At 43.8% G+C, this 13944-nt stretch overlaps 1 protein-coding gene across 1 annotated transcript in view; it reads right to left on the bottom strand.

Moving 5' to 3' along the window:
- CLVS2 (clavesin 2) overlaps positions 1-13944 on the bottom strand; it is a 62711-nt gene that overhangs the window by 38012 nt on the left and 10755 nt on the right. The window contains exon 2 of the mRNA XM_067546682.1: positions 11726-11900. Coding sequence (XP_067402783.1) covers positions 11726-11900 — 175 coding nt within the window. The remainder of the gene's footprint in view (positions 1-11725; positions 11901-13944) is intronic.

Here is a 13944-nt window from a genome sequence, read left to right as displayed (position 1 = left end):
TTTATTTTTCCCCACTCACTGCTCTAGTCATCTTTTTTAGACTACATAGCATTCTCTTTGCTATGGGTACAAATATAAAAGCAAAAACCCACCTCTTTAGGCTACACACATACATTTAAGCAGCAGGGTGTTCACTTTTCGAGGCTATTTATCACTACAATAACCTTACAGCAGTTAGGAGTTACTGGCTCCATCATCCTATAAGGTACTCAGTTACAAACATTCAGAGGCAAACAGCCCCATACCAAGCCAATAACTCTAGAGAAAAAATACTTAGCTCCTAATATAGCACTTTTCATCAGTAGGTCCCAAAGCACTTTACAAAGCAGATTAGCATCATTATCCCCATTTTACTGATGGAGAAACTGAGGCAGAAAGGCACAGTGACTTGGCCAAAGTCACCAAGCAGGCCAGTAGCAGAGTCAGGAGTAAAACCAAGGCCTTCTGAGTCCCAGTTGTCTATCCATTAGATTATTTGTTTGTAACATTTTAAACCCCACCACCACAAAAAACATTTCCTGCACATTCTGCTAAGCTTTTCTAGCCAGGCACACAAACAATTTACTGAAGGCACTATGAGGAGAGGTGTATACAGAAATACTCTCATACAACCTCTAGCAGACATTACTAATGGGTACCGGTAGGTTACACAAGCTTTTACTACTATAGTAAGAAGTACCTGGCTGAAGGAAACAGAAACGAAAGCGTTAATAGGAACATCTTCTTTATTTGATTAACTATGACAGTCAGAGCAGTGTGCCCAGCCCTTGGCAGAACTGCTCAGTCATCACTGCAGTTCCACATAGCCAGAGCCAACAGACTGCACAATTCAGTTATCCAGTGCTGCTGTCACCTCTGGGATATCAGAGTCTGTTGCACAAAAGCAACAAGTTGTCAAGCCTGTGACTGTGGACATTTAGGAGGGAAAAGCAGCATCAAGACCATACAATGGTAACATGATTCATCAAAAAGAATAAATTGGTGTATCTGAAGGGGAGTTACAGTCCAATTATTTTGGCTTCATTTCTACCACTTACAGTAAGAGCACACATGGCCTTAACTGTTCCCATGTGTCATCAAATGGATTCTATTTTAATTGGCTTTCCATACTGGTCTCTTTAAAGGCTTGAGTGTCACCTTCATCTGATCCTCCATTGATTTTCTCTGAAGTTTCCTCTTTCCATGGTTACCTTGATCAATTAATATGCTATAAATAGGTTGGTCAGTTTCTCTTCAGCGTTTTCATTAATTGTACTCGCAGCCAATGCCTGACGTCCCATGCTGTGAGTAATAGGGAGGATTATATTAATAGCAATGGTATGAAGATGCCATCAGGTTTTCTAATGCAAATGTGGAAGTTTTCAATCAATGGTTCAAAATTCCCAAACAAGAAGCTTTAAGAAAGAATCAAGGTTGGAAGCAGGCCTCAATAGAGTCCAGCTAATGCCCCAAATCAATAATAAACTGTTTACAAAAAATCAGCATCTCTTAAAAAGCCCAATTATTAAAGAATCTGGAAGTGAACAATTAAGGGATTCATCCAGTTCCTTATTGCAAGATAATTTACCCCGGCCCCGTGGGGGTGCTGACAGCCATTGAACCAAACTGTAAATTTGTATCTGATGGATACCACTTCAAGCCAGGGGGTACTACTACACCCCCGGTTCCAGTATGCACCATCAGTCACTATCACTTAACTTTGTCTCTGTTCTTTAATGGAAATATACTGTTGATGTACATAGTTGGCTTCATACAATGCTTAAACGTGCAGTAAGGATTCTGAAAGGACTCTGGTCCCAGGGTCATTCATTTTATAAGCCAAAGTGTGATGCACTGGTGGAACAGTATTTGTATGAATAAAAGTATTTGTATGAATAAAACTGGAGTAACGGATATGCTTGGTGGTATGCAATGTGTTGATTAAGTCATATTCCCTGTATAGGTAAGTTTACGACTTCACAAGACTGAGTCTTTATTTCGTGTATCTACTCATTCCAACCCAGACAGGCTGGGTGGCCTGCTGAGGTGAGTAAGAGGGTGGAGGTGGCGCTCCCTCTCCAAGCCCCACCATGCATTACCAGCCTCACCACCTCTGTGGGGTCGCCACATGCCCCCCCTCAATCGTTAATTGTGCCCCCCGGCACTATCAACAGTTACACGTCACCTCTGAATGGGGTGGAAAAATAACGAAGAAAGAATGGTCGGGGCGCAAATATTCTTGTTCACCCCAACTGCTAAAACGCACTGTTATGTCTCTGCGGGCAGCAGCTTAAGCTAGCTGGCTGAGCACAAACCCACCCAGACCCCCTGGGTACGTACTTCAGCAGCTGCCCCGGACACTGCCTGTGCATCCCCCAGCGAGGCTACTATTTTTAGCACACTAGCTCAGTTAGAGCTAGCATGTGTCAGTCCACAGACGCTGGGAAGCAGAATCCCAACTGCAGTGACGACATACGCTCAGAGAGCCCCGTTTCAAGACAGGAGTGCATAGCACAGTTTTCAGTGAATTTTAACAAGGTGGAAAATTTGAAAGAGTAGCATCAAACTGTCTGCCTCAGGAGCCTCAAATGACTCAATTTGGTTTTCAAGAGGCTCAACTTTGCAAAATAATTATTTACTTGAAAATTCAATCCAGGTGATGTTATAAATTTGATGAAGGCATACTGAGCTATTCCCCCAAAACAAAGAGGTGGAATCCCTGCTTTAGAAGTAGAATTCAGCCTTACCTGTGAAGGCACTACAGCAGGAAAGCTAGGTCCAACATAAGCCACAATGAAGTGTCTAGCTGCCTTTCTTCACTGGAGTGCCAGAAGTGGTATGCTGGTATGTCCTATTGTTCTCAGTTCTAGATGGTGGAGATGCCTTCAATTTTATCAACTGAAGTACATTTCAAATTCTACCCTTGGATTTACATACACAGATCTCACTGACTTCACTAGAAGGCACATGCACGTGTCTGAAGGGCATTTCATTGCTCCATTTAATCCTCATTCTTTTTTATTGGTGCCTTTTTGGAGTCTTACTATTCAATCTCCAAATATCAAGTATCTCATGCACCATTTGGTGGCTTGAAGTGCAGATTCATTTATATATGTGTAAACACATGCACACACAGGTAGCACTAACTATAGCTAACACTGCAAAGCAAAGCAACCTCCATTATTGACAGCCTCTTTTCACATGCTCCTTGCTTTCCAAAACTTTGAACTTTGGGACTGAAATAACGTAATTTGGGAAATCTGGGCAAAGTCTCACTGGTCTTTTTTAAGTTATGGGAGATATGAGAAAAAAATTTAAATGGATTTTTCCTAGCCCGCATAGCAACAATATTCATACTGAGTCACAGCTGTCTGTTAATTAAATATTTGGATCTCCGCAGGAAAAAAGGAGAAATTAGTTTCCATGCCTTCCTCTGATGTATTACATCAGAAGTCAAAGTGTGAACTTACAAGGAAGAGACCGTATTTCCCACAATAGGGACTCTGCACTTTTCACTACATCCTGCAATTGCTAAGCTTGCAGTTCTCTTTTAAAGATCATACTCAGATGCTGGAGGTCACCATGACTCAGTTGACTGGAAGACTCCTGCTGGAATACTGCATCCAGTTCTGGTGCCCACAATTCCAGAAGGATGATAAATTGGAGAGGGTTCAGAGAACAGCAATGAGAAATTGTAAAGGGCTGGAAAACATGCCTTATATTGATAAGCTAAATAGTTTGAGCTCATTGAGTCTAGCAAAAAGAAGGTTAAGCGGTGACTTGATTAAAGTCTAAATATCCACATGGGGAAAAATATTTAACAACGGGCTCTTCAATCTGGCAGAGAAAATTATTACATGATCCAATGTCTGGAAGTTGCAGAGAGACAAATTCAGACTGGAAATAATGTGTCAATTTTTGCCAGTGTGAGGTTAATTAACTATTGGAACAATTTACCAAGGGTCATGGTGGATTCTCCACCACCGACAATTTTTTAAAATCAACGTTGGAAGTTTTTTTAAAAGCTATGCTGTGGGAAATATTTTGGGGAAGTTTTATGGCCTGTAGTATAATCTCCTGTAGAATGCACGATTACAGCAATCCATTCTGGTCTTAGAATCTAAGACTTCAATGAGGCTACATCAATTACAGCAGCTGAGGATTGAATCCAGTGCTTAATTTGTGTCAGGGCTGAGCTCCGGCACCTTTAGCCTTGGCAGTTCATCGCCCCGGCACCACTGGGCTTGCTGTATCCGTTATGAATGTAAAAAAATTACTTGAGGCCTGGCACCTCATTAGTTGAGTCCCAGCACTGATTGAATCCTCTATATTTTTCAAAAGATACAAAACTATCTCCAGACAAAGAATAAAATCTCGCACTTGTATAATGCTTTCCAGCAGAGGATCCCAAGTGCTCTTTGCAAACATTAGTTAAATGACAATGCAGTATTTGCTGTATGGTAGTAGCTCATAGCCCAATTTAAATTTGGCTTAGACAGGATCACTCATGTGAGCTGAATACTTACTAAGAGACTATAAACAAGGAGTGATGACAAATAGTAGTAATTTTGGGGGTAAATATAAAGCAGGGTACTACAGGATTATGTATGCAAAGGCAGCATGCCACAGAAAAGCGTATCCACCTCTACATGCCACTGATATGATCACAATTGGATGCTGGGCGTCACGGTACTAGAAAGATTAATAAACTAGACTGAGTTTCAGAAAGGAATAAGTACAGATGCCTCATCACTTTATGAGAAAAGATTTCAAGAGCTCAGAATGTAGCTTGCAGATAACGGCGGTGGGAATGGGCTTCATAACAACCGAGAAATATCTGAAAGACGTTAAACACCACAGGTGATAAAAAATCATTTAGTGTGGTTCTCAGATTCAAGGATAGTGTCAAAAGGGACCATTGTGATCATCTATCCTAACCTCCTGCATAACATAGCCATAGAAATTCACCAGTAATTCCTGCATTGAGTCCAATCACTTGTAGTGGAATACTGAGCAGTATAAATTGGAGTAATGGCATGAAGTTATGGAAGAGAAAAATTTTCGGTGAATACCAGGGAAAAAAATGGAAACAGTTATGATGTATTAAGTTGTGGAATGGTCCCAAGGGACATGGCAGACCCATTGCTGAGGCTGAGAGCTGGTCAGGAATTTTCAAATGAAAATAATTTAATTGGAAAATGTCAATTTGTCAAAGCCAGAGTTTTTCTTGGGAATGTGCCAGTTTCAACAAAACCGTGTTGGGAAGGCAGGCTTGCTGATGGGGGGGGGACAAAAGGGGCAATTGCCCAGGGCCCAGAAATTCAAAAGGGCCCGGGCTTCTTACACCCGCGGCCCTGCCCACACTCCACCCCAGGTCCCACTGCGTCGCTCCTTTCCCCCCCACATTCGGCCTCCCTGCCATCACTCACAGCTTGCGTCCCTCCTCTTCTCCCCCACTTGCCCCCCCACAACCACTGCTTGTTGCAGCCGCCTCCACAACCCCTCCAGCTGTTGCTCGCCGCCCGGGGGAAGGGGGAATGTGGAAGAGAGACGGGGGACTAAGTGTGGGGTAGGTGGTAGGAGGACGCAGTGGCAAGCAGGCCAAGAAGGGTAAGGGCGGGGCCTGAGGTGGAGCAGAGGCAGAACTTGAGATGAAACAGGGGCGGGGCCACAGGCAGAAGAGGTGGGATGGGAATGTTCTGCCCTGGGGCCTGGGAATTGCTCTCAGTGGACCTGTGGGTAGGTGTCTCAGATCAGGAAGAAAGCAAGTCCCCAGAATTACCAATAGCTCAGTGGTTAGACCACTTACTTTGGATGCAGATGTCCCAGGTTCAAGTCCCTTAATCAGAAAGCACAGGAACTTGAATCTGGATCTCCCACATCCCTGGTGATTACTCAAAATGCTATTCTAGGGACTCTTTCCCATTTTTCCCCCTAAAATCAGACTGGCCAAGACCCTGCCAGAACAGATGCAAATCCTACAGACATATCTCCACTGCTACAATGATCAACACATCTTTCAAGATTCATGGGTCCTACACAGCATATGGTGTCCCTCATCCAGTGCACTAAATGTGTCAACAACAACTATGTCAATGAAACAAGACAATCACTACGCTCTCGAATAAACTCACACAGGCAAATAATAAGACAAAAACACCCTATCACGCTTTTCAAAAATCAGTCACTCCATATCTGATCTCTGACCTTGTCCTCAAAGGAAAACTACACAACACTTTCAAAAGACAAGCATGGGACCTTAAATTCATGACTTTGCTAGACACCAAAAATCATGATCTTAATAAAGACACTGGATTTATGGCTTATTACAACAATGCCCACTAACCCCTCCTTTTTGTCCTATGACTACAGCGGTGTTAACTACAGGGGTCATTTCACCTTAAATAGTCCCTTACAATTTATGCTAACTACTTATGCTAAACTGTTTGATCGTATATTTAGCTGTGACACTTAGGCCTGGTCCACACTAGACTGTTTTGTCGACAAAAGTCAGCTTTTTTTGACAAAACAGTGCTGGTGTACACACTGCAATCACCCCCGCTGACAAAACTGTCCTGTTTTTTCAACAAAAAAAGACCACTTTGACCAGACATATATGGCTCATATTGACTTAGTTAGGGCGACACAATGTCAATGTAGACACTGTGTTCCCCTTTTACATCTGCTGTGGGCTGTCATTCTTTCAATTTCACTGCTCCAGCCACAAGAAAGCCCAGCTGAGAGACTGACCTCCCCTCCACCCCCTCCTGGCTGTGAAGGGGAGAAGCCTGGGCCCTTCTCCACCTGCTCCTAGCTGCCAGCTGGGCAGCCTTGTCAATTTCATGGCTTAGCCCAGTTCCCTGTGGAGAGCAGGGAACAGAGAAGCCCAGGGCTGCTTCCCCCTGTGGAACTGGGAGGAGAGAAGCCCTGGGCTGAGCCTTGAAATTGACAAGGTTCCCGGTGGGGAGCAAGCAGGTGACAGGATGATAAACTGGGGCAACTGTACCCCACTCCCCAGGGGCGAGAAGCCCCAGGCAGCTTCCCACGGAGAACAGGGACAAAGGAAGCACAGGGCAGCTTACCCCGGCTCCCTGCAGGGAACAGACGGGGAGAAGCCTGGGGCTGGCTCCTTCCAGGAATAGGGAGAGGGGGACAGCCCAGTGGGAGCCCAGGAGCTTGTGGGGCTTCCAGCAGAGAGCTGAGAGATCAGGCTTTCAGCTCCCCACACTGCCCCTCTTCAGTCGGTGGAAGCGCTCCTGGTGAGGACGCACACCACTGACCCGAGGAGAGTAGTGTGGACATCAGCCACTGCAGTAATTATTGCGCTGGCTGGAAGTCGACCTATGTTAAGTCAACTTATTTTTCTAGTGTTGACAAGGCCTTAGGCCTGGTCTGCATTACTGAGTTAGGGCAATGTAAGGCATCTTACAGCTAACTCTGTAAGCGTCTACACTAAAACGTCGCTTTTCCCGACGTAAGTCAGCTACTACATTGACGGAGTAACTCCGCCTCTGCAAGAGGCATACTGCTTAAGTGGGTGTAGTTAGGTCGATGCAGTGTCTGTGTAGACACTGCGTTGCTTACATCACCTGTTGCCACCTGGGGCTGACAGCCAGAGCCCTGCAACTGCCCTTCTGGTGAGGGATTGGAGTAGGGCAAACGGAGAGCCTGAGCTCAGGCTGCTTCCCAGTGACAGATTGAGGAGATGGGGAGGAGAGTCTGAGTCTGGGCGGCAGGTCTGTGGCTGTCAGTGCCCCACAATGCCCCACACAGTCAGTTAAATCAGTGCAAGCACTCCTGGTGAGCATGCACACTGCTGAGAGAAGGAGCACCCCGTGAAAGTCCACCCAAATTTGGCCAAGTTAGAAGCATTTGGTAAATCGCAGTTCAGACATACTCAACAGAAACTTCTCAGATTTTACCAGCTAAATTACCCACAGATTTTGTATTCAATGAGGGGCTGACCAGGATTTTCCCTACAATTTCTTCTCTGGATCACTGTGGCTGTGCCTAGGTCTGGACACCTGATCTGAGATCCTGTCTCTCCTGTGCTCTCAGTGACCCTCCTATTGGGGCCAGGCAGAACGGAGAAGGAAGCCACCTGATTTAAACACAGAGGGGACAAGAGCCAGATTTGGGTGGGTGACAGGAGTAGATTAGGACAAGGAGCCAGTGGAGACTGGGACTGGAAGCTGGCAGGTGGGGTGAGGGCAAAGACTGGGCGATGAGGGGGAAGAATGGGAGTGGCTGGGCAAAGAGACAAAGTCTTGGAGCAGGAAGGGAGACTGGGAGCCAGAGCGCTGTGACTGACTGGGTAAGGAGAGGGGGAGCCAGGGAGGGAAATGGGAAAAACTGAGAGCCAGTAGGTGATGGGGAGACTGAAATCAGTGTGGTGCCAGGGGTGGGGGAGACTGGGGATAAGGTGCTAGAGGTCTGAGGGGGCGGGGATTTGGAATGCCTGGGCAAGGAGACTGGGATGAAAATCTGAGAAGTGGAGATTGGGACTGACTAGGTGATGAGAAGGGGACTGGGATAAGGAGCCAGGAGTGGGGAAGAGACATGACTGGGACAAGGACAGAGGAGGAGACAGAACAGAAGAGATCAGTCGGGAGGGGGAGGGAGGGGAAAAGGCAGAAGATTCTGTGGCCCCTAGAGAACACTCCCCTGCAATGGGATCCAAGATTCCTGAATCTCACCATTCTCCTGCTGTCAGCAAATATCTGTGAAACCCACTGGGAAAAGGTCCCTACCCCCTCTAGCGCTAGTCCACATGGAGGATGACAACCTACTATTGCTATCAGTTACTCCATTAGCTCAAGTGGGAGAGGTATGTGTGATGGATCTAAAGGTTCCAATTGATGACCTTGTTGATGACCGTTAAGGGTGTCCACATATTGCTATGTGATGGACTTTCAGAGGGGGGAGGGGTTTCCATTTTATTTGTTATAACCTAGGAAATTTCACTCAAAAAAATGTTTAAAAACATTACAAATGTTGCAAAGTCAAGCATTCAGAAGTTATGAAATACCAGATTTCAGGTTGTCTGTGCAACCTTATTTTCTGGGTGTCTGACTCTGACTTGAGACCCCGGGGTCCGATTTGCAGAAATGCTCAGCTTCAACTGAAGTCAATGGCTGCTGTGCTTTGAACAAATAAATCACTATAATATGTTGTCTGAAAAATCAGGTCATAGGCATGTTAAATAGGGCACCCAAAATTAATGGGAACTTCTGACCTTAATCTCTCTTTGCCTCTGTTCCCGATCTGTAAAACCTCTGAGTTTGAATAGTGTGCAGTAAATAAGGTATGGAACCACACACTGAATAACAAGGAGAAAACAGAATATTGAATAGTTGCTCATTCAGAAAGCACCATCCATCAGTGCAAAAAAAGTATGTGATCATGTAATTAAAGACTGTATCATAATGCATATGCACAAGGGGACTGAAGTAAGGTTGCATGGGCAATCTTAATTCCGGCAATTCCTAACCTTGAGCACTTCACATATTTCTATATTATAGACACAAAAATTAAGCGGGGAGAGTGTGGCCAGGTCCACACTATCAACTTACATTAGCATAAACACATTGCTTAGGGTTGTGCACACTTGGCTCCTTGTGCTGACGGTGCGTGTCCTCACCAGGAGCACCTGTATTGACTGTATTGTCAGTGTGGGGTATTGTGGGATGGCTCCTGAAAGCCAGAAACTCTATCCTGCTCAGGGAGGTGGTGTTACTAATTGGGTGTAGAGAGGCACTTACATTGGCGGGACCAAATTTAAGTTAAGACATTTCCTAAAGTAGGTCAATGCAAGAAAGCTTTCGGTGACCTAACCTGTAGCATAGACCAGGCCTAAATAAAGCCATGTTCATTAAAGAAAAACACTAAGCAATTCAATTTGAGTCATTTAAGTTTCTCTAGTATGAGAATACCAGGTGCAGCATGACAGAAAAAGTCCTTTGTCTGGCCCATGGCTCACCAACTGTGCAAGGTCAGTCCTTGGCCCTCGTTAGCCCAGCTAGTCAGCTCAAGGGTCACTCTTCCAGCTCCAGTCTATAGCTCTCAAAGTACCAGAAAGTGACCCCGTGCTCTACAAGAGATCAGGTCATTTACGTTGCTCAAAAGATTCATGGTAACAGGAATTATAAAAGCTCATGCTTCAGGGTTTAGGCTACTCTCTAACTATAGAGGGTTAGGGTTAAACCCCCACAGGGGCAGATTATCCTGCCTCTGCGAGTTGAGGGGTTTCTTGAATCTTCCTCTGAGGCATCTGGTACGTCATAGTGCCCACTGAAGTCAATGGGAGCTTTGCCATTGACTTCAATGGGCACAGGATCAAGCCCTGATGCTGGCCACTGTTGAAGACAGGATACTAGACCTTATACAATGGGCTTTTTGTTAGAAGGTCTAGGTGGTCTTCCCCAGGCCATGGGTAAACCACACCAGTGGATTTCACCCCATCTCAGTAACAAACAACCTGTCATACAGAAATCATATGGAATTTTAGGGGACAACACAATAGCTTGCTACATCATCCATCATATTTTCAGATACAGCTATCTGTAGCAGAGAGTTTCTCAGCTATCCTCAGAATAATGTCTGAAAGGAGGCAACAGAATTTAAAAAACAGACTATTTCAAATGCTGATTGCTATTGCAAAATAAAAATCACATGGTAAAGTCCAAACTTTTCAATAATCAGAGGGAAAACCCCACACAAATAAAACACACACCATGGCCTTAGTAATAACACAGGGTCACTTCATGTGATTTCTGTTCAAAGAATGACAATCCAACCTGCACCTTTGGTCTCTACCATCGCAGCCCAGCTTACACATAGAAGGCTCTTTAGCCCAAGGTTTCACATACGGGGCTTAATTGTCCTCTCACTTACACTGGTGCAAATCCAGAGTAATTCCATTCAAGTCCATGGAGCTACACCAGAGTAACTGAGGGGAGAATCAGGACCACTGTCTTTTAGCTGTAACAGCTCACCTATGTGATAGTAGACTTGAATATCGGTTCAGGCATTTCAAGAGTTAGATCAAAACTTGACACCAATTGACACTAAATGATTAAAATGCAAAGATAATGTTGTTCTTTTTGTTTTATATGAGTAATAAAAATGTTTAAATAATTAAAATCAGAAAATCAAAGAAAAGGAATACAAGGTCTTATAAAAGCAAAACACTTTGTCAAAAAAAGTGAGTTGGTATTTTTCCATAAAGCCTCCGGCTTGCATTCAAGTGAACAATTCTTTCACAAATAACAGTTTTCCATTTTAACAGTCATTAAAGACCACAGAAGACAACTGGCAGTTCTATAGCATCCTTCACAACATCTCAGGGCCAAGCAGAACACTCTAAAATTGTCAGCAACTATAGCAGCTGTAAACTACAGGAAATACATAGGGTCTCCAGAAAATACTTAAGCACATGCTTAGCTTTAACCCAGAGTACAGTCCCATTGAGATTCAGATGTGAAAACAGAGTGCCCTGCACCTTGCAGGATCAAGTACTCAGGCATGATCCTACTGCCATTGAAGTCAATGACAAAACTCCTGTTGTGGGAGCTCAGGCAGGCCCACAGTACATTAGCACTGTCCCAAATGATGATGCAGGCTGATTACCTCAAAGGGTGCAAATGTCTCTATTTTAAAGAAATGTGCCTCTTCTGTTTGTTTTCAATATGCAGATTTTCAACCTGGAGCCAAGGAAATAGAACAAGGAGTGAAAAGGGAACCTTACCTGAAGGCCTTCTATGGCTAATCTCAGCATGCTTGGTGTGAGTTTGGAGGCCTGCTTGAAGGTGAAGTTGCTCCAGTCTATAATCAGAACAAATCCATTCACCTGAAGTTCAGGGTCTTCAATCATGGCTTCTAAAGAAAGAAGTATGGCACGCAAAATATCCACCAGTGTGTACCTGTCAATAATAGAGGGCAGACTGAGTTAGGCTAACCAAAAGGGAATGAGGTGGGAATGCAAAACATGAGTTAGAAAACTTCTAACCATTTCCCCTCATGTTACTCATCAATCATGTAAAGTAAAGGATCGATTTTGATTTTATATTTACCATATGGGTATCCTCGGATAAAATCAGTCATCAAATATAAGCAGCAAAAATAAAAATTGTCAAAAGCAAATGTAAACTTTCCCATAGAAATTGCCAACTTTCTGAGCTGCCTAATTATTTTCCCATTTATCAAATGTATTTAGTGTAAGATCTATGCAACCTCTATTGTTTTAAGGTCATATCTGTACGGAAGACTATTACAGTCCGACACCACAAACGTCCACCAAAAGTTTCCTGGCATAACTTTCCAAAGGTTGAGATCACAACTCCCAGTCTTCAACTGCTATCAAAAGGGGATTTCCACCTCTCTCTTCCTCTCTCTGGTTATTGTTTACCCTCAAATCCATAAAGAACACTGTTAGAACATTCAAACTGGACTTTTCAGACTAGGTTGCTAAGAGATTCTTCCTTATTCCAAAGAGTTTCTTTCTTTGGAATTATTCTTCCCGCTGAACACTACTGGTAAAGGCCCTAGGTCTGCAAAGAAATCTGCTAGCAAACCAAAAAACAAACTGGGGGGGAAAAGGTAAGCATGTTTCATGAAAAATTTGCAAAGAAATTAACCATTTTTCATTTCATTCAATGATTGTCATGATTTTTTTATTTTGAATAATTCATTTTGATATCTTTCATGTTGTTTTGTAGAGCTAAATCCCACTCTATCTTGTATGTTAAAATTCCCCCCCCCCCCTTTCCCCACTGGCGAAAAGGGGGCATGTTAGTAAAAAGAAAGTAGGAGAAAAACCCTCTCTCTATCTTTTACTTGGTTATTTTCTCCTCCTTTACTTCCACGGGAAATTTTTAAAAGGGAAAAAGTGGAGTTTTCCCTATAATTTCTAAGTGAAAGATAGCAAAAGGGTGACATTTTCCAATTTTTGTCTGTCAAAAATGTTGATAAAAAGTTTCCAGAGTGAAATTTTTCCATGAAAAAAATGTCAGTCATTGAAACTCCATTTTTTGATGCAAAATGGTAAAAACCATTTCACCCAGCTGTACATGGACCCTTATACCCCCTACGTGTCCTACTGGAGTTGGTGGGCCTCTTTATGAGCACAGGAGCTGACTACAGCAGAGCCCTTTGCAGGACAAAGGCTTTCGGCATTCCACAGCCACACATAACTGGCCACTGTCCAGAAGCAGAGCGACAGACTCCGCCCAACCTAACTGCCATATATGACAGTCATCAAAGGGGAAACATTTAAAAATAAAAAAGAACCTGAGCTGTCAGCTCCATCCCAAAACTCAACCAGAGGAGAAAAAGACCCATCGGCTCAAAGAGTTCTCTTCCATGTAAGGTATGTGTACACTAGGAAACTTTGTGAGCATTCTTCAGCCGCAGTATAAAGCACAGAGCAGACCAAGCGTGGGTTTTTATCACCATGTCAGCAAACCCCGTCTGTCAGATAGACGGATAGATATTTGTATGTGTTAATCTGAGACATCATGCATCCCGCTATGTAGTCCCCTCGTAATCCCAACACTGGAAAGGAATGCAGGACACCCTATCATAACGGTGTTGAAAACAGCCCTCACAGTCTATATAGCACTGGTGATAGCACGAGCGCTAAAGAAAGCAAAAAACCCACTCTTTTTTTCTATTGTAGAAGCAGCTGCAGTTCTCTTATTTGGGTGCACGTAAGCTCCATCACTTTAACACAGTGTCCTGCACTTCTTTCCAGTTGGGATGGATGGAAATGGCATATGTAGATTCTCCCACAGACACACTAACTTGTGTTAAAGATTATCAGAAAAATCAAAATGTTGATGAAAACCAGAAAATATTCCATGAAAATGTTCACCAAAAATGTTTTCTGACTAGCTGTAGTAGGTAAGGTATTTAAAGATGGTGAGGGCCTCTCTCTCTCCCCTGTTGGGCCCATTGGGATTATACCAT

Source organism: Emydura macquarii, unplaced genomic scaffold, assembly GCF_026122565.2.
Source record: "Emydura macquarii macquarii isolate MOO-44397 ecotype Brisbane River unplaced genomic scaffold, CSIRO-AGI_Emac_v2 contig_1146, whole genome shotgun sequence".
Lineage (NCBI taxonomy): Eukaryota > Metazoa > Chordata > Testudines > Chelidae > Emydura > Emydura macquarii.
The sequence above is the reverse complement of the archived record's forward strand: the minus strand, read 5'-3'. Positions and strand labels throughout refer to the sequence as shown.